Genomic DNA, 18,812 nt, shown 5'->3' on the forward strand with positions numbered 1-18,812 from the left:
ACCTTTATCCCCCAACCCACTCTCCTAGGGTCACTGTATATGAAGGGAAGGTCAAGTGAGCTTGAAATGACGTCCCAGCATTCCAGTTTTCAACAAAATCATGTAATCGAGCCAAATATAGCCCACAAAATTGTCAAGCAACAGACACTGGCATAATTGGAGCCTCCGGAATACTCAATTTCCTTTTACTGTTCAGGCAGAAGCATTGCAAGCCACAGCGAGCGGCCCTTGGGGACAAATTTTAAATTAATGTCTGCATATTCAGTCATTCTTAATGATCTGTTAACTCAATTGTAGACGAATAATAGGAAATTGATAAACTAGTAAAATAAAATTATTTAGAATACGCGACCTTTGAAGAAATAAAGGATAAAAATGCTATCTATATGGCCAGGATATTTTCATTAGCTTTGCCCAGGTCGTTTGATTCCTAATGCCTTCATGGCATGTTTTCTCTTCCATTACTTTTGAGCACAGAATTTTATGTCATTTCTCGGTGGGACTGTGAGCCCGTTATTGGGTAGGGACCGTCTCTATATGTTGCTGATGTGTACTTCCCAAGCTCTTAGTACAGTGTTCTGCACACAGTGTGCACTCAATAAAGACGACTGAATGAATGGTTCTATCTGCATAAATGTTTCTGCGAAAGGGTACTGGGCAAAAGGTTACCACAAAATGTGAAGCTGAATGCCAGAATGAACACTGGCCCTTTGGCTTCCCTGAATCATGTCCCGCATCTTCTTCAAAGCCCTCCTAAGAAATCACCTCTTCTGGGTGGCCCTCCCTGCTCAACTCCCCTCAGCTTCCTGTACATGTCAGCCCACGAGCTACTGTGGGCTGGCAGTTGCCCTTCTTCATATGTGCCTTCCCTACCTGAGTTACCTGCCACTCCCTAACCACCTCAAATGTGAAAGGGGCTGGGTGAGCCAATTTGTTTTTTAAGCCAGACACTTTGGTACCAACGGCCAGAAAGGAGAGAGATGGATCCTCATGGTGAAGAGTAAGGACTTCGGCCATGGCCCCCAAGAGTCACCCACTGGTTCCTCCCACCCCACCTCTGCCAGCCACCAAATTCATTTATATCTCATGTGTCTCAAGCTTCTAAAAACAACCTTATTTGGCGGCTGGCTTCAGGTTTGTCCAATCCTGAGTTTAAAGATGAAACACGGACCCTCCTAACTGGGAAATGGAATCTAATGCCGGCTTTGCCACTTGTCTGCTGGGCGACCTTGGGTAAGTCACTCCTCTGTGCCTCAGTTACCTCAGCTGTGAAATGGGGATTGATGGTGAGCCCCATGTGGGACATGGACTACGTCCAACCTAATTAGCTTGTATCTGCCCCAGTGCTTAGTTCAGTGCCTGGTATAGAGTAAGCGCTTAATAAATGCCACTAGAAAAAGAACAAAAAGAAGCTGAGTTTGGATGTAGGGTTGGGTGCTCTTTGGTCCTACCAAACTTCAGGCTCTAAGCCTAGCTGTGGGATCAGAGTGAAAGACTCCAAACATCTGTTGGATGGTGGCAGCAGCAGTGTGGTTTGTTAAAAACTCTTCCTCTTCCCTGGATCAGGTCCTTAGGGTTATTAATAATCACGATAATAATAATAATAATAATAGGATTTGTTAAGCGCTTACTATTTGCCAAGCACAGTTCGAAGCGCTGGGGTAAATACGAGGTTATCAGGCTGTCCCACGTGGGGCTTGCAGTCTTAATTCCCATCTTACGGATGAGGTAAATGAGGCACGGAGAAGTTAAGTGACTTGCCCAAAGTCATACAGCTGATAAGTGGCAGAGTCGAAATTAGAACCCATGACCTCTGACTCCCAAGCCCGTGGTCTTTCCACTAAGCCACTGGTTGTCTTCTACTGCTGGCTGTTGACAATTATTGAACCTTTTTGTAGTGTTTACTAAGCGTTTACTATGTGCTATGCACTGTGGAGATTGTATCCATAGTTGTAAGCGCTCAATAAATACCATATTATTTGATTTTTCAGCTACATCTGCACTCATATATAGGATTTCTGCAGCAGCAAAAACCTCTTTGAATACACTGGATAGCTGGCTCTATCACCACAGAACTGGAACTAGGACCTTTCAACAGCTAGTATTAAAAAGTTACCTTGGGATGGCTTTGAAACTCTTCATTCCTCCTGGCATTTAAAATATAACACTTTAACGGCAGATTTTTAGTATGCCAGTTGGAAAAACAAAGTCGATAAACCCTACATCTCCATAGCAACCTAATCCTCACAAATCAAACAATGTGGAAGGTGTTACATTTATTTCTCTTTTCATTCATTTTAAGACTTTAAAGACCCATGATTAGCTTCGACAATTTAATGACCTTACAGATTACCCAGGTTGAGATTAGTGCAAATCACACTTCAGGACTCTGATCAAGGCTCCCAAACTATATTCACGTCATTAAATAGGACTACATTCAGGACAAGCCGAAGCAATTGCAAGATGAGATATCTAAAAAAAAATTCATCATGTACAGCAAACTGAAATGTAAACATTCCTCTCTCTCCCAGACACCTTCATTATTCAACAACCCAATGGCGCCACAGAAACAAGGGGACACAAAAATGGAGCATACACAGATCAATAGCAACAACACAACTCCCAGCCCAAACATTCCAGTCAATCCAAAGGGCAAAGCTCAGTTTTTATGCAGAACAGCCAAGAGGTTTATAAAGCTGGAGAGCATAAAACCAAGATTAACCCTTGTTCCTCAGTTAAACCAATGGACAAGTCAGCCGAGAATTCTGCTTCCATCACTGGCCTCAGGATGCTTGGAAGAACTGATTGATGGAGTCCTCTCTGACATTTTCTTTAATGGTACTAATTGGGTGCTTACTATTTGTCAGGCACTGTACTAAGCACTGGGAGATATACAAGCTCATCAGGTTTTACACAGTCCAGGTCTCACATCGATCAATCATATTTGAGTGCTTACTGTGCACAAAGCACCGTACTAAGCACTTGGGAGAATACAACAGAATAAGCAGACACGATCCCTGTCTGTAAGGGGCTTACATGGGGCTCACAGTCTCAATCCCCATTTTACAGATGAGGTAACTGAGGCACAGAGAAGTTAAGTGACTTGCACAAGGTCACACAACAGAAAAGTAGCAAAGCCGGGATTAGAACTCAGGTCTTTCTGACTCTCAGGCCCATGCTCTATACCCTAGACCAAGTTGCTTCCCAACATCTTAACAATGAGGGATACACCAACTTTCCCTCTAGTCATCTATTAAAAGCTGCTCATCCATGAATTTCTCCAAATCCTTCTTGATCCCTCTGAGTGTTTCTGTCTGCTCCACTTCTTGTGGGAATTAATTCTATGGGCTTACTCCCTGTGGTGTGACAAAGTGGAGGCAATCTGTGAAATTTTAGAGAGATAAAAAAAGCAAAGAGGCTCCACCATGTTCTACTCTTATAAGAAGAGTGAGGGGAGAGGAAGACGGGAGGAAGCCTCTAAACTTTTGATAGGGATTTAAAGATTAAAGTTTAATGCCTGCAGACAGTAGGATTCTCCTGTGGGAGCCACATGTGTGATTGAGTGCCAACGTACTGGTCTGAAAGCTTCATTAGCAGAAGGATCTAAACAATACCTCCTTACTCAGGAGGCCAAACCTTCACCAGCTAACTGGACAAAATTGCCCAAGATCCTAAGTGGTAGAGTCCCTCCCCTTCCCTTCCACTCAAGCAGTGATGCCACTCAATCAGGGAAAAACTGATTAATGCAGGACCAAGCCTGTCCTGGAAGCTCTCCTCGTAGACTTGGCTGGGATGAGAGGGGGGATGACACTGTCTGAGGAGCAGAGCAACGGCATCAGATCATAGTTCCATTCCCTCACCCCAACTTGTCTCTTGGTTCCATTTGATGGAGAAGACTGGGTCCCCAGCTAGTTACCTTGCACTCAATCAATCAATCAATCGTATTTATTGAGCGCTTACTGTGTGCAGAGCACTGTACTAAGCGCTTGGGAAGTACAAGTTGGCAACATATAGAGACAGTCCGTAACCAACAGTGGGCTCACACTCCTTTAGTGGCAAGCAGCAGGCCCTAATGGGAAGAGACCGGGCCGGGAAATCATGGCACTTGGGTTCTAATCCTGGCTCCACCACTTATCTGCCAGATGACTTTGAGCGAGTCACCTAACTTATCTGTGCCTCAGTGTACTCACCTGTAAAATGGGGATTTATTAACTCTTCTCCTTCCCCCCTTAGATTGTGAGCCCCATGTGGAACAGGGGCTGTGTCTGACCTGCATCTGCCTGCATCTCATCTTGCATCTACCTATCTTATCTGCCCCAGGGCTTAGGGCAGCACTTGACAAATAGTAAATGCTTACAAAATACTACAATTGTTATTATTATTATTATTATTAGTAGTAGTAGTAGTAGTAGTAGTAGTAGTAGTAGTAGTAGTAGTAATCACACTAATACTAATAATATTAATGCAGAGGGAAAGACTCTGCTTTCTGTAGTTTTTCCTAAAGCTGGACTGTTTGGTCAAGGGAACTTGAATGAATGGAAAGATACCAAAAATAACTGAGAAATGATGATGATGATGACGGTATCTGTTATGTGCTTACTATATGTCAAGCACTGTTCTAAGTGCTGGGGTAGATACAATAATAATAATAATAATAATAATGGCATTTATTAAGCACTTACTATGTGCAAAGCACTGTTCTAAGCGCTGGAGAGGTTACAAGATGATCAGGTTGTCCCACACGGGGGCTCACAGTCTTCATCCCCATTTTACAGATGAGGTAACTGAGGCCCAGAGAAGTTAAGTGACTTGCCCAAAGTCACACAGCTAATTGGCGGAGCCGGGATTTGAACCCATGACCTCTGACTCCAAAGCCCAAGCTCTTTCCCACTGAGCCATGCTGATTCTCTATCTTCTGGTTAGATACAAGCTAATCAGGTTAGACACTCGTTCCTGTCCCACATGGGACTCCCTGTCTCAATTCCCATTTTACAGATGAGGTAACTAAGGCACAAAAAAATGAAGTGCCTTGCCTGAGGTCACAGTGAAGACAAGTGGTGGAGCTGGGATTAGAACCGAGGTCCTTCTGACTCTCAGGCCCACACTCTATCCACTAGGCCACACTGCTTTTTAAATGAAACCTGGTGTGCTAGGGTACCTACAAATCAAGTGAATGACAAGAATCCTCAACATAAATAGCAAAATCAGAAAATGCTGTGCTCTGGAAAAAATAAAAGCAGCTCGACAAAAACAGAAATCACAGTTTCAAGCTAACACGCATGAAGTTATGCGCAAATAAGAACCAGAGAAAAAAAGCAAAATAATCAACCACTTGAAGCCCATGTTAGCTCTGAGTGACTCTGAATACGGCCAGTGCTAAATGTTTCATTTCACGCTTCTGAATGACCCGAAGGCAGGCCAGCCATTATCGCTGAATTTTCCGAGCCCAAGCAGTGCAACTTGGTCGAAAATGATGAGGAAAAGCTGAAGGTTTGGGATCGAACGAGTGAATAAAAGATGAATCGAGTGAGCGTTCATCCAATTCCATTGATTGTGAGAAAAATACTCTTCAACCCCACAGAGCCATTCTTCCTTCTGAGGTGAATTTCTAAGTATTCTAAGTGACCCACACATGGCCCAGTATCAAGGGCACAAGCTTGGGAGTCAGAGCACATGGGTTCTAATCCCAACTCTGCCACTTGTCTGCCGTGTGACCCTGGGCAAGTCACTTCACTTCTCTTTGCCTCAGTTACCTCATCTGTTAAATGGGGATTACGAGTCTGAGCCCCATGTGGGACATCAACTGGGCCCAACCTGACTACCTTTTATCTACCCCAGCGCTTAGAATAGTGCTTGGCACATAGTAAATGCTTAACAAATATCAGAATTATTATTATTATTTCTCACCCTATTGGGCCAGAATAAAAGCCAACAGCTGGTGAAACTGCTTGGGTCACATTCCTGAGAAAAACATTTTCTGCTCTCATTCACTCTGTCTCCATCTTCTATGAGGGCTACTTTTTTCCAGAAATGAAACTACCTCTTTCTACAGACACAGGGAAACAAAGGCTGATCTTTTCCAAATGCTTTTTCAAGGCTCAAGAACTGTTCTTCTACAATTCCCCCACGGCAGCCTCTCAAACCCTGAGTAGAGGCAGGGTTGCTAAACTGAAATAATCAGTATATCATTCCCCCCCTCCACACACATACAAAACGACCCAATCTCTTCAAAAATACTCTCACTTACTGAGTTCCCGGGGTCCCTCCACACCAAAGCTGCCCCAGACCCTAATCTAGTGCACACTGAAATTAAAGGTACCTGCATATTTTACTTTACATGAGAATAACATTCCTGTCATTTATGGAAAAGCTGTCACGCTTTTTGCATTGCTTTTCCAAAAGATGGAAATGTGTCCGAGTGAGTACCACCCATGTTTCAACGAGTATAATATTAGATAAAGCTGTGCACAGCCTTGGTGACCCACCATATACGTTGGTTTCTCGCTTTTGGTCTATTTTCAACCATTAGATTGTTGTGATGAACGTGGCTGCCCTTTGACTCACAAGCTCAGTTTCACACATCCTTCTAGCACCAAACTGCTCTTTGTCCTAAACTGTCATCCTGCAGACCCCAAAAGTTGGCTTCCGTTTCATTTTGTTCTCTTACTTCCAACAGTTTCTTTGTGCCAAATACAATGCCCACAGAACTCTTCCTGGTAAGAGCCCTTATAGAAAACACACGGGAAACATATGCAGAGGCATTTGGGAATGAAAAGGTATTTTCTTGTGGTGTGGCTCTTCCCTGCTCTTACCTCTGAGCTGTTAAGGTGGCATCTGTGAGTTCCTGAAAACCAGCCATCGCTTGAACACTGGTCAATATCCACCTTCTGAAGATTTATGTCAACTTTCATGATGCCCCTTGGGTAGAGAGAGAAAAGAAGAGAAAGAACACAGGGGTTAATCTACCTCCACCCTTGGAGCGATCATGTCATCATCAACATTATCATCGGTATTTATTGAGCACTTACTCTGTGCGGAGCACTGTATTAAGTGCTTGGGAGAGTACAATACCACAGAGATGGCAGATACATTTTCCTCCCACAATGATCTTATAGTCTAGAGGGGGCAACAGACACTAATATAAATAATTTATGGTACATAATTGGAGCAAACAGAAAAGCTTGGTAGAAAACTTGAAGGGTAGTAAGGCTTTTTCCTGGAGGACCAATTCAGGTGGACATAGGGTGGACACTGAACCGTTAACAGCTGTTCTGATTCTGGCCCCTGTGATAATCCCAGATAAGTGGGTCAGAGGGGCCAGGAGAGATGAGATGGCAGGACCATGCAATCACCTCCTCCAATGAATCATTAATTGTGGCTGACCAATATGGCAACCTACCTTTCCCTCCCGCTCCACTACCATTTCCCACTCGTGTCTCTCACACGTAAACTTTATAGACTGTAAGCTCTTGGGGACAGGGATCACGCCTACCAAATCTTTTGTATTGTACTTTCCCCAAATAGTAGAGTGCTCTGCACACAGTAAGTGCCTAATGAATACCACTGATTGATTGCTTGATTGAATTTATAGGGATGGAAGAAGGTGGGGAGGGGGAAGCACAAAGAAGCATCTGTTTCCCCACCTTTTCCAAAGTCTTCCCAGCCTATTATTACGCAGCGTGGCTCAGTGGAAAGAGCCCGGGCTTTGGAGTCAGAGTTCATGGGTTCAAACCCGGCTCCGCCAATTGTCGGCTGTGTGACTTTGGGCAAGTCACAACTTCTCTGTGCCTCAGTTACCTCATCTATAAAATGGGGATTAAGACTGTGAGACTCCTGTGGGACAACCTGATCACCCTGTAATCTCCCCAGCGCTTAGAACAGTGCTTTGCACATATTAAGCGCTTAATAAATGCCATTACTATTATTATTATATAGTGGTATTTTTAAGTGCTTACTATGGCCCAGTACTGTGCTAAGTACTGAGGTCGGTTCAATATCTGTTAAATACCTGTTCTTCCTCTTACCTCTGAGTCCCACGTGGGTCAGAGCCTGTATGTGACCTATCTTGAATCTGCCCAATGCTTAGTATATAGTACATACTAAGCCCTTAACAAATACTATTATTATCATCCCTATTATTATAGTACAATCAAATCAAACACAGTCCTTGTCCCTCAGGGGGCTCACAATCTAAGGGAGAGGAAGAATTGGTATTTAATTCCCATTTAAGAGTGGAGGAAAATGAGGTACAGAAAAGTTAAGTGACTTACCCAGGTCATGCAGCAGGCAAGAGGTGGAACTGGAATTAGAACCCAGGTCTCCTGACTCCCAGTCCTGTGCTATTTTCGCTATGCTTTGCTACCATTTGGATACATTCCTCTGTAACCCTGCCCCTCTCTCCCAACTTGTCCCCAGCCTTCATTTACCCACTCGGATTTCAAACAAGCCTGGAACAAACACAGTGCTTCAGGCAAATGCCCAATCCAGGTTCAGCCACACTGGCATCTTGGGGCTCACACAAGGGCTGACGACAATGGTCCACAGGTCATTCATTCAATCGTATTTATTGAGCGCTTACTGCGTGCAGGCCTCCGGCTCCATAGAAGGACACTAGCTCCTGTCTGACCAGTCCAACTCCTTTCCGACACCACCATTCTGGGAACTGCAGTCACATTGGGAGGGTTGAGATGTGGAGAAGAAGGGAAGGTAGGCTAGGAGCACAGTTGCCTGGATGTGACAGCTAAATGACAGTAAGGAGTTGAGGATGTCACCAAGGTTGCACGCTACTCAAGAACAGGGAGGATGGGGGTGTTATCGATGGAGATGGGAAATTTGGGAGGGCAAGAAGGTTTTAGAGCGAAGATGAGAAATTCAGTTTTGAATGTGCTGCATTACAGGTGCCAGTGGGCTATGCAAGTGGAGCTGTCCTGGAGATGAGAGATGCGAGATTGAATAGCAGGGGAGAGATCAGAGCTAGAGCTGGAGATTTGGGTGTCACCACCCTGGAGGAAGCAGCTCAAGCCCCAAGGGCAAATGAGCTGCCTTAGAGAATAAGTATAGAGTGAGATGAGTAGCTATTTGGGATTAATGCATCAACATTCTTGTATCCCTTTGATATTTGGGGGTAAGTCAGTTAATAAAGCACCATTTTAAGAAATGTTCTGCACTCACAAAAGCATTCTCCTGCAGGTTAAAAATTCCCCAAAGGGACAGAGAAGAAAATAATTCAATACACTATCCAATCACTGCATTCTTCCATGGGAACAGGCTGTGTGCTTTCCATGGTAGAGACATACTTGGGGAGTAAAATGACTAAAATTGCCTCTTCTCATCCCTCCAAAATTGTTGAGGACCCTAAGGAGTGGGTAAGGGGCTACAGCACGGCGAGGGTAGTGTTCCTGGCCCATCCACCTGCCCAAATGGGGGTCTCGGACCCAGCTGACTCGCAGCCCTCAGGGATGAGGCATTTCTGAATATGTGGCTGCAGAAGGATGGCCTTTTTCATTTATTTCTACCTTATGCACTGTCACCTCACGCAAGCCCCGGCTACACAGCACAAAGGTGTAAAAGACCTCCCAGAGGGCTTGGTCTCTGAAAGAAAGCCAAAGAGCGTTTACCACCTGAAAATTCGGCACTGACTGAACTTCATTAGCACTGCTGTCATTCCCCTCGGGAATGGTTACAAAGCCCAGGGGAAACAGGAGGCAGCTTCCTGTTGGGTCAGACTGGGTTTTGGATTTTAACTGATGGAAGGTGTTTTTCCACGTCTCTTTGTGGAGAGATGATCACACACGTAATGAAAAGCAGAGACTTTATTAAAAGCATTTCCTAAGTCCAATTCCTGGTCGGCATGCAGGGAAGAGATCTTGGACGGGGACGGGTTCTTTTTAGGATGCTTTTTTGCATCTCCATATCCAACTCGATGGCTCGGATGAAAAACCAATTGTTTTAGGAAAGAGCTACAAGCCCTGTGACTGGATAATTTGGGAATGGAGAGATGAGAATTTGCACTACCAGAATGAAGTAATTTTCAACTCAGTGGGGGCCTCCTCAGAGATGCCCCCCTGATTCACAACATATTTTTACTGTTGATATTTTTAACTTATTGAATTTTAATCGGTTTTCTTGCTGGTCTGATTCCATCCTCATTCTCCTCATTGTTTATCCTCCCCCCACTGAAACTGTAAGCCTCTGATGAGTCAGGACCCTGGTCTTAACCGAGCTTCATGGTTCCAGTACAGTGCTATGCAAAGCACAATGTAAGCGCTTAACAACTATTATAATTTACCATGAAGATTCATTCGTTCATTTATTCAACCATTGTTAATGAGCATGTGGGAGAGTAAAATATAACAATCAGCAAAAGAGAACACTGTCATTGCTTCCAAAGCTCTATGAACTAGGACAAACACAGTGGAATCTTGTTTCGGTGACTAGATTTTGGGAAGTAAAAGAACCCTCACATGCGTGATTTTGGGCCTCCAGTTGAGGATTTCTAAAAGGAATATACATGCTAAAGACAATCATTGGCAGAGAAGCAGCTAAGAGAGCTCATGGGTAGTAGCTCCCGAACCTGAGCGCCCCTTCTGAACTCCCCACCTAGAAGAGGAATGACCTACGGGGCTCAAAATGTCCACTGAAAGTGGGCAGCTAAAGTGACATTTTGGTGTCTTCAGAAAAAGTGCAGGCAGAAATCCACGAAAACGGGATAGTGGGCGACACGTGACCAGTGAGAGAAGAGGCACATCCTTGACCTTTCCGACAGCCCAAGGACAGGAGAATATCAATGAACAGCAGCAAGAATCCCTAAGCGATCACAGAACTGTTCCCCAACACTATGCCCGTAGAAGGACATCCATAGATAGCCATTCAGATCGACTCCCCTCACGCTCATATTCAAGGAAGGCCTTGCCGGCGATGCCAGTTGCTGAACTCTGTGTTTGGATGATGTTGTGATGAGCAAAAGTGGAATAAATGAGAAAGGCCTCAACATCAATTAATCCAACCGCACCAGCACCTGAGGTTCTCCCTAAAGGTTCTCAAGCAAACACGATGGCCCCACTAGTCCATTTGCTTAAGATACGCGAGTCAGCTGGCAGATGGCTGAAATCCCTCATGGTTCTCTCGTCAATTCACACAGGAGTTCTGCACACTCCTTGCAAATAGCCACTTATCTACCCCCAAGACTCAGTGTGAATTTGAAGGGGAGAGAGGAAAAAGGCTGGTCATCATTTTCCTACTGATGAACAAATCTACCAAGGCAGCACACAATTCTCTCCATGAGAAAATGCTCACGGAAAAATGTGTAGTTGTATAATGGGCCAAGTTGTATCATCAACCCTATACCTATGGCTATTACCACAGGACAGATGATAAATCATCCAAAATAATCTGCCCAAACTCCAAAAGAGTCCATTTTTAAGGGTATTTAATAAGTACTTGATCTGTTTCTGCCTGTTATATAGTTGTGTTGTACCCTTCCAAGCACTTAGTACAGTGTTCTGCACACAGTAAGTGCTCAATAAATACGACTGATTGTTTGATTCCAAGCACTGTGCTAAGCTAGGCTCTAAAATCCCAGAGGGCAGGGATCCTGTCTACTATCAATCAATCAATCGTATTTATTGAGCACTTACTGTGTGCAGAGGACTGTACTAAGCACTTGGGAAGTACAAGTTGGCAACATATAGAGACGGTCCCTACCCAACAGTGGGCTCACAGTCTAGAATGGGCTCACAGTCTAGAAACTCTATTGTACTCTCCCATGTGCTTAGTACAGTTCTCTGCATAAGTTCTCAATAAGTACTATTGATAGATTGACTAAGTGCTGGGGTAGAAATGAAATAATCAGATTAAAACCCAGTCCTTGCCCCATGCAGACCTCACAATCTGAGAGGTGGGGAGGAAAGGTATTTGAAATCTGTTGCACAGATGAGGAAACTAAGGCACTGGTTAAGTTCAATGATTTGCCCAATATCCCTAGAAGGCCAGGGGAAGAGATGGGACTAAAATCCAGATCTCCCAGGTCTACGCTTTCACTGACCTATCCAAATATCCACAAGTTCGATCATGGACAACTTTGCCACTACTACTTCTTGGTAACTGGCCAATTATGAAGCATCTAAAGGTCAAAAGTCCAACACCAATCATCACATTCAGACTGAAGCTGTAAATAGCTTGTTAAGGTAAGCTCATTGTGGGCAGGGAATGTGTCTGTTTATTGTTGTATTGTACTTTCCCAAGTGCCTAGTGCAGTGCTCAATAAATATGATTGAATGAATGATGATTGACTTTTGTCTCTGATGGAAATCCCAGCCACTGCCCATTAAGTGCCTAGTTTTGTCAATGATTCCCAGCATTTGGGTGCTTCTCTTTTTTGGAAGGCTAACATGGCCCTTTCCACCCTGGGCTCAAATACAATCAGTATTCAGTTTATTCTGTACATTCTCTTAGCAAGACATGGACCCTGAAACCCTGAGGATTAACCTATTTTACGAAGTCAAAGAAAGAAGACAACAGAGGAATTCCATTATCTAGGCTAGCTCATGTGACCCTGGGATTGAAAATGTGTGGTCTTGCTTTAAATTTAACCCAGCTCTCTTGTCCTCTTCAAATTCTTCATTCTGATCCTTGACTCAACAACGATGACATAAGGAGTCCCTGGATTCAGAAAGCTATGTTCTGTCCAAACCTACAAAGCCCACTACCAGCATCATCCTCCTCATTATTATGCAATGTGTACTCTCTGCAGAGCATTTTATTAGATAGCTGGGGAAGTACAATTCAAATTGAAGATAGAGCCCTGGACAGTTTTTTTTAAAAAAAAAAAACAAAGAAAGTCCATTTCTTCTACTGCATTACATTACAAGCAGTGTGTTTCCCATGTTGTGGATTTGCGTAAAAATAAAGGAAAAGTTCTGGTTAATGCAACATGAGAGGGGTAAAAAGAGAAAAAAGCATCCCATCCTGCAATTCTTTCAGTGGCCTTTACACAACTTGTGGGGTTGTCCTTCCCTCAAAGACATCTTACCAGATACTCACACCTTTTGCACTTTGTTAAAAGAAAGAAAGGGCAAAGCAGCTCCACATTCATCTGTACCCCACCTTACCCCCAGAGATGTCATTTAGGATAACATCCTCCTACTTAGACTGTGAGCCCCATGAGGGAACTGATTAGCTTGTATCTAATAATAATAATGATGGCATTTGTTAAGCGCTTACTATGTGCACAGTACCGTTCTAAGCACTGGGGGGATACAAGGTGATCAGGTTGTCCCATGTGGGGCTCACAGTCTTAATCCCCATTTTACAGATGAGGGAACTGAGGCACAGGGAAGTTAAGTGACTTGCCCAAAGTCACACAGCTGACAAGTGGCGGAGCCCAACATTTCATATAGTCCTTGCTTGGCACATAGTAAGCGCTTAACAAAATGCTTTGTTGATGAATATGTCACAAGTCCCCAGAAGACTCCCACTGGGAGCTCTGCTCTGCAGCCAGGCATTCTGAGACTTTGGTCAGCCTTTGGGTACAGGTAGTCCAATCCTCAAGGTTAATCTCCACATTATCCTGACAGATCAAGTCTTACTTAGTAAAGTATAAAATGAAGGCAATTACTTAGATAATTCCAGCATAAAAAACATTTTCATCAAACCGCAAGGCTCCCAATACATTATTACTGAAGCAATTGGGAGCGGTTGTCAGTACTTTGGTGATAATTCATTTGAAAACATGCTTTTGCCTGAATTACCCTGAAAACTGATTAAACTCTGTTTTACCTGCTAGCGGAGACCTGAACCAGGGCGGGGGAATTTAAACATCTTTCTGCTGCAAACCTAGTCCCTCTACATCTGCAAGATTTATTCCCCTTACAAGCAACTAAGCACTGAAAATAAAGAGAATCTGTTCCTGAGCTGGATAGTTAAAAAAACTAAACTCAGCAAAAACAACAGCAACAAAAAACCCACGAGGAAACTAACTCTTTTTTTAATAACATGAGGCCAAGTTGCACTTCTTTGCTTGTCAATCCATATAGCCCTGACCAATAAGAAATATCAAGTGCGAAACATAGCGCACCTAATGCTTAGATAAAATTGTTTTGTAGTTTTCCACAGTACTTTCATTGTGAAGTACAGCATTTAATGAAACTAAATGGGCACCACTGGCCAGCAGAGAAGGAAAATTAGTCATTGTACAGAATCAGCATGACCCAGTGGCTACAGCATCAGCCTGGGAGTCAGAAGGATATGGGTTTTAATCCCAGCTCCATCACTTGTCTGCTGTGTGACCTTGGGCAAGTCACTTCACTTATCTGTGCCTCATGTAACTCATCTGCAAAATGGGGAGGAAGACAGTGAGCCCCATGTGGGAAACGGACTGTGCCCAACCTGATTAGCTTATATGTAGTGCTTAGCACAGAGCCTGGCACATAGTAAGCACTTAACAAATACCACAAAAAAAACAACCAAAAAGCATGCCATTAACAAATCATCAGGGGGTAATGTTGGTGTTGAAAGCATTTAGACACCACTAGGGAGGGAAACAGTAATAATAATAAATGATAATTATGGTATTTGTTAAACACTTACTATGTGCCAAGCACTATTCTAAGTACTGGGGTAGATACTGGGTAATCAAGTTGCCTCACTTGGGGCTCACACTTTAAATCCCCATTTTACAGATGAGGTAACTGAGGCACAGAGAATTTAAGTGACTTGTCCAAGGTCACACAGCAGACAAGTGGTGGAGGCAGGATTAGAACCCACATCCTCTGAGTCCCAAGCCCATGCTCTTTCCACTAAACCACGCTGCTTCTTTAGTATCTCTCCCATTCACCCAACTGCTATTCACTTTTTCTTTAACGCCGCTGTTGATTCAGTGGAAAGAGCATGGTAACTCTAGGGATCCAGGAGACTTGATTTCTCGTCCTGATTCTGCCTGTAGTTGGTAAACGTGGGCAAAGACCATATGTACACAATGCCTACTCACTCGTGGCTCTCTCTGTGCCACCAGAAACACGACTGCCAGGAATGAGAGATTGCAAATGACGCCAGGCAGCCCATTAGCACTATAATCAATTCTGTTGGTCCTGAAATCTCAGGACCAAGACCTATCTTTGGTTCCTAATGGGAGACTCCATCATAAACCTCATCACTCAGACTGCATGGGCAGAAAAAGTAAGGCTAACAGCACTATTCCATTGGTTTGGCCTTAAAAATAGAAATTCAATTTCACCCACCACAAAACTTATCATGGCCCTCCTTCTGTCTGCCCAGCTGATGAGGGGGATTCCTTACCATGGTCCCCCTTGGGAGTCCTCCCTGTCTCCAGCCTTAGGACTCTCCAAATTCAGCCATTCCCCAAAAAACATCAGAGGAGGGGGAGAAGGGTCTTAGCTGAGTAAGGGGCCACAACAAATAGTCCACCTCCCAGGGCCACTAATGGAATTCACAGACGGATAGAATCAGAAGGGTTTTCAAGAGGTCAACTTGTCCATCCCTTTGCCTCCAGGCAGTTCAACATCCAAATCCAACTTGTTTCTAAAGATTGCACCCACTTCTCTGGAGCTAGTGCTGATATCTGAATACCCAATGATCAAGAGGCTCCTCTTTATGCTAATGCAAATTCCTAAATGTTCTTCAAAAGGATGAAGCTTGACAACTGACTTTAACGGCTGTTTCTTCTACCTCCCAACCATTTCCCCTGTTCCTGCCAGACGTTCACGTTTTAGGCAGGTGTGCTGATCATTATTTCCAAGACGTACATTGATGAATTAATTACCCCTAAATGAAGTAAGTTGAAATATTTCAGCTCTGCTATCTTGACATGCAATACAGATTCAAATGTCAACAGCATAATGGTAGAAGTTGGCATGTCGGTGTGATGTCTATCTGCTATTCATTCAAATTGACAGTCATGCTTAGCTGAACCCAAGCCATAACTGGCAGTGATAAGTTAGTGACAAAAATATTAATGGCAATTGTAGACCATCTGGCCATCAACTGTATTTTGTCCACTAAAAACTAATCCCTATTTCGACTGTAAATATTCTGTGTTCTGTCCTTGTTTTACACTGCTGACACACAATGCTGCTTAAAGATATGCAGCTAAAGCACTGCTACATTTCCATCAGCAAAGAAGTCACTTGGTGAGAATTAGATGGAGTGGATGATCGTCAATCAATCAAGCAATCAACCAGCAACATGCATTGAGCTCTTTCTGTTTGATGAGCACTTATTAATAGAGTTTGGGAAGAACACAAAAGATTGAGTAGACAAAGCCCTCCTGTCCCTGAGGACCTTACAATCAAGCAACAAAAACAGACCCTAAAATAACTTACTGATAGGCAGAAGAAAGAAGAAAAAGGGGACAGGTACATGAGTTAATGCTTAAATAATAGGGTATGTAAAATGTGTACTCAGGTTACATGGGAGGTTAAAGGTATTTCAGTGCTTAGGTGGTATGCGAGTACTTAACTGGCAATTGGTCTGGTGTAGGCAGGGATTGTCTCTATTGCTGAATTGTTCTTTCCAAGAGCTTAGTACAGTGCTCTGCACACTTTAATGCTCAATTAATACGACTGAATGAATGGTAGGATATAAACTGAAGAAATTAGAAATTAACTGGGGAAGACCACCTGGGAGAGATGGTATTTCAGAAGGGCTTTGAGGCTGGGAATAACTGTAGTTTGTCAGCTTTGAAAAGGGAAGGATTTCCAGGTAGGGTTGGGAGTAGGGGAGACATATGAGCAAGAGGTCGGTGGCAGGAGATGAGAGTGAGGCAGCAAGAATATCCTCAATGTCAGGTCTAAGTATAAGAGACCCTTGGTATGGTCTCCCTATCTGGTACCTCTTTTTATTAACAGTCTCCACCAGAAATCAGTGGATTTAGCCCATTTCCCCCACCTAATGGCTATGTTGACCCTCAGTCAGGGCCCTTTATCATTGTAGCCGGCTGCTTTGTTGGTTTTTTTAACACTGATACCTCTAATAGTTAGAACGATGTGATGTCTGTATCACGGAGTCACAGTAGCCAGACAGCTCACCCCCTTCATCCTATTTTTCAACCAACTTGTTCAGTTCAGTTTGCCAAAACTTCACATAGTGACAAATGCCTCCAACAGTCCCCTGGGCCTTGGTCTTCTTGCACATTCAGGTTATGATTCACTTGGGAAGGAGGAGGTGATTGGTGTGAGAAACTGGAGGATGGAGACTGTGAGCAGCTAGAACAGGCATAGCACAGGCAGGAAGATACAGTCCCATGGATTTCACCCAGCTAACGTGGCCATTCATCCAGTTTTACACAGGGCAGCCCATTTCACAGGACCTGGGCAGAGAGGGCAACGGTGCCAGGCCACCCACCTTACCTAGTGATGAGCTCTGGGTTCTGCAGATTCCCACAAAAGGTTCCATATTACCTCATTAATTCATGTTGCAGAACCTGTGCAATGCATATAGTGCAATGGAAAAATCACAATGACTCGCTTCCCCTCCTGTCCCCTCCCCCAATCTCAGGGTGTGTGGGGGTTGGGGTGGGGGGTTGGAGGGACCTAAACTGCCCTCAGGGCTCAGGATGAGCCAAGACAGCCCCCCCAAATCCCCTCCCATCTTGTAAGTTCCAATAGACTTCCAAGTATTCTTAGGCAACTAGGTCAAGCCGCTCTAGAAGGAGCTGGATTGCGCCATGATTACAATGCCCCACTTTCAAGGGGCATCCAGTCTCCTTTGTCTTCCTTGCATGGGGTCCTTCCACGGGGTCTTTCCAACAGTGTCCCTCTATTCACTGAAATTTTTATGTCATATTCCAGTACCTTATTTGGTACACTAAGGGGATCTTGAAAGAGACAAAAATGACCGGAAAAATAATGATCCTGTCTCCCCTGATCATTAATGACTGTCTTACAGTAGACAGCAAAGTTTGGATGTAATGAAGGATGGAATGGAAGAAAAATCAGTTTTCAGTTTCAAAATTATGTATGATTCGCCCTCCACCCCCACACTGTTCTAGACTGCAAGCTCCCTGTGGGCAGGGTACATGCCTGCCAAATCTGTTACTGTGTACTTTCCTAAGAGTTTAGGACAGTGCTCCACACACAGTAAGCACGCAATAAATATGATCAATTGATCCACAGTGACTCAAATCAGGGAGGAGGTGGCCCTTCAGAGAAATTTCTTGGAAACCTGGAGAGCTGATTTGGAGCTCTTGATGATCCTTCCACAGGCTAGTTTTCCCTCCCTACGATTCCCTTCCTCCTAGAGACATGGCATCTCCCAAAAGTTTTTTCTCCAACTCAGAGCTCCTGTCTTCCCCTCTGCTTTCCCAACGCCAGTTCATCAAGGGAGGAAAGGGAGGAGAACAGCATCCTGTCAAGTGGTCCTAAACTGTGATGCCAAAAATATGCAGCAGCTAAGGACAGTCTTTCCTTCCCTGAGAAGCAGATGGCCTGTTGAATTGCACAGCGTCTGCTTCTCACGTGGAAAGGCGGGAGAGGAGTTATTGGAGCTGGAGGCTTCCCCTCCCCATCAACAGCAATTCTCCAGACCATCTGCTTCACAAGGTGTCTCAAGGCCCAGATTCCCCGGGGAAGCCCAGGAGGGAGGAAATGGATGATGCCAGCACTACCCTGCCAGATCAGGCTGCATCTCTCACCCATGGGGAGCTCAAGGGCTGAGGCGCTGGGCACTCCACCGCTCAGCTGAGAGACTCAAGGCCCCTCCTCCTCTATAAAAAGAACTGTGGCACCAATCGGAATCTGACCACTCCGATCGGCCAGTTAGCTGAGGGTCAAAGTTTCCGTGATCAGTTCTTTCTAGTT

The 18,812-nt window shown here is 44.2% G+C and overlaps 1 protein-coding gene across 1 annotated transcript in view; it reads right to left on the reverse strand.

Annotated features, from left to right (window-relative positions):
• GPR158 (G protein-coupled receptor 158) overlaps window positions 1-18,812 on the reverse strand; it is a 198,622-nt gene that overhangs the window by 159,173 nt on the left and 20,637 nt on the right. Inside the window, exon 2 of the mRNA XM_038755749.1 lies at window positions 6,813-6,918. Coding sequence (XP_038611677.1) covers window positions 6,813-6,918 — 106 coding nt within the window. The remainder of the gene's footprint in view (window positions 1-6,812; window positions 6,919-18,812) is intronic.

The sequence above is a fragment of the Tachyglossus aculeatus genome, chromosome 13 (genome assembly GCF_015852505.1).
Source record: "Tachyglossus aculeatus isolate mTacAcu1 chromosome 13, mTacAcu1.pri, whole genome shotgun sequence".
NCBI classification, from domain to species: Eukaryota; Metazoa; Chordata; class Mammalia; order Monotremata; family Tachyglossidae; genus Tachyglossus; species Tachyglossus aculeatus.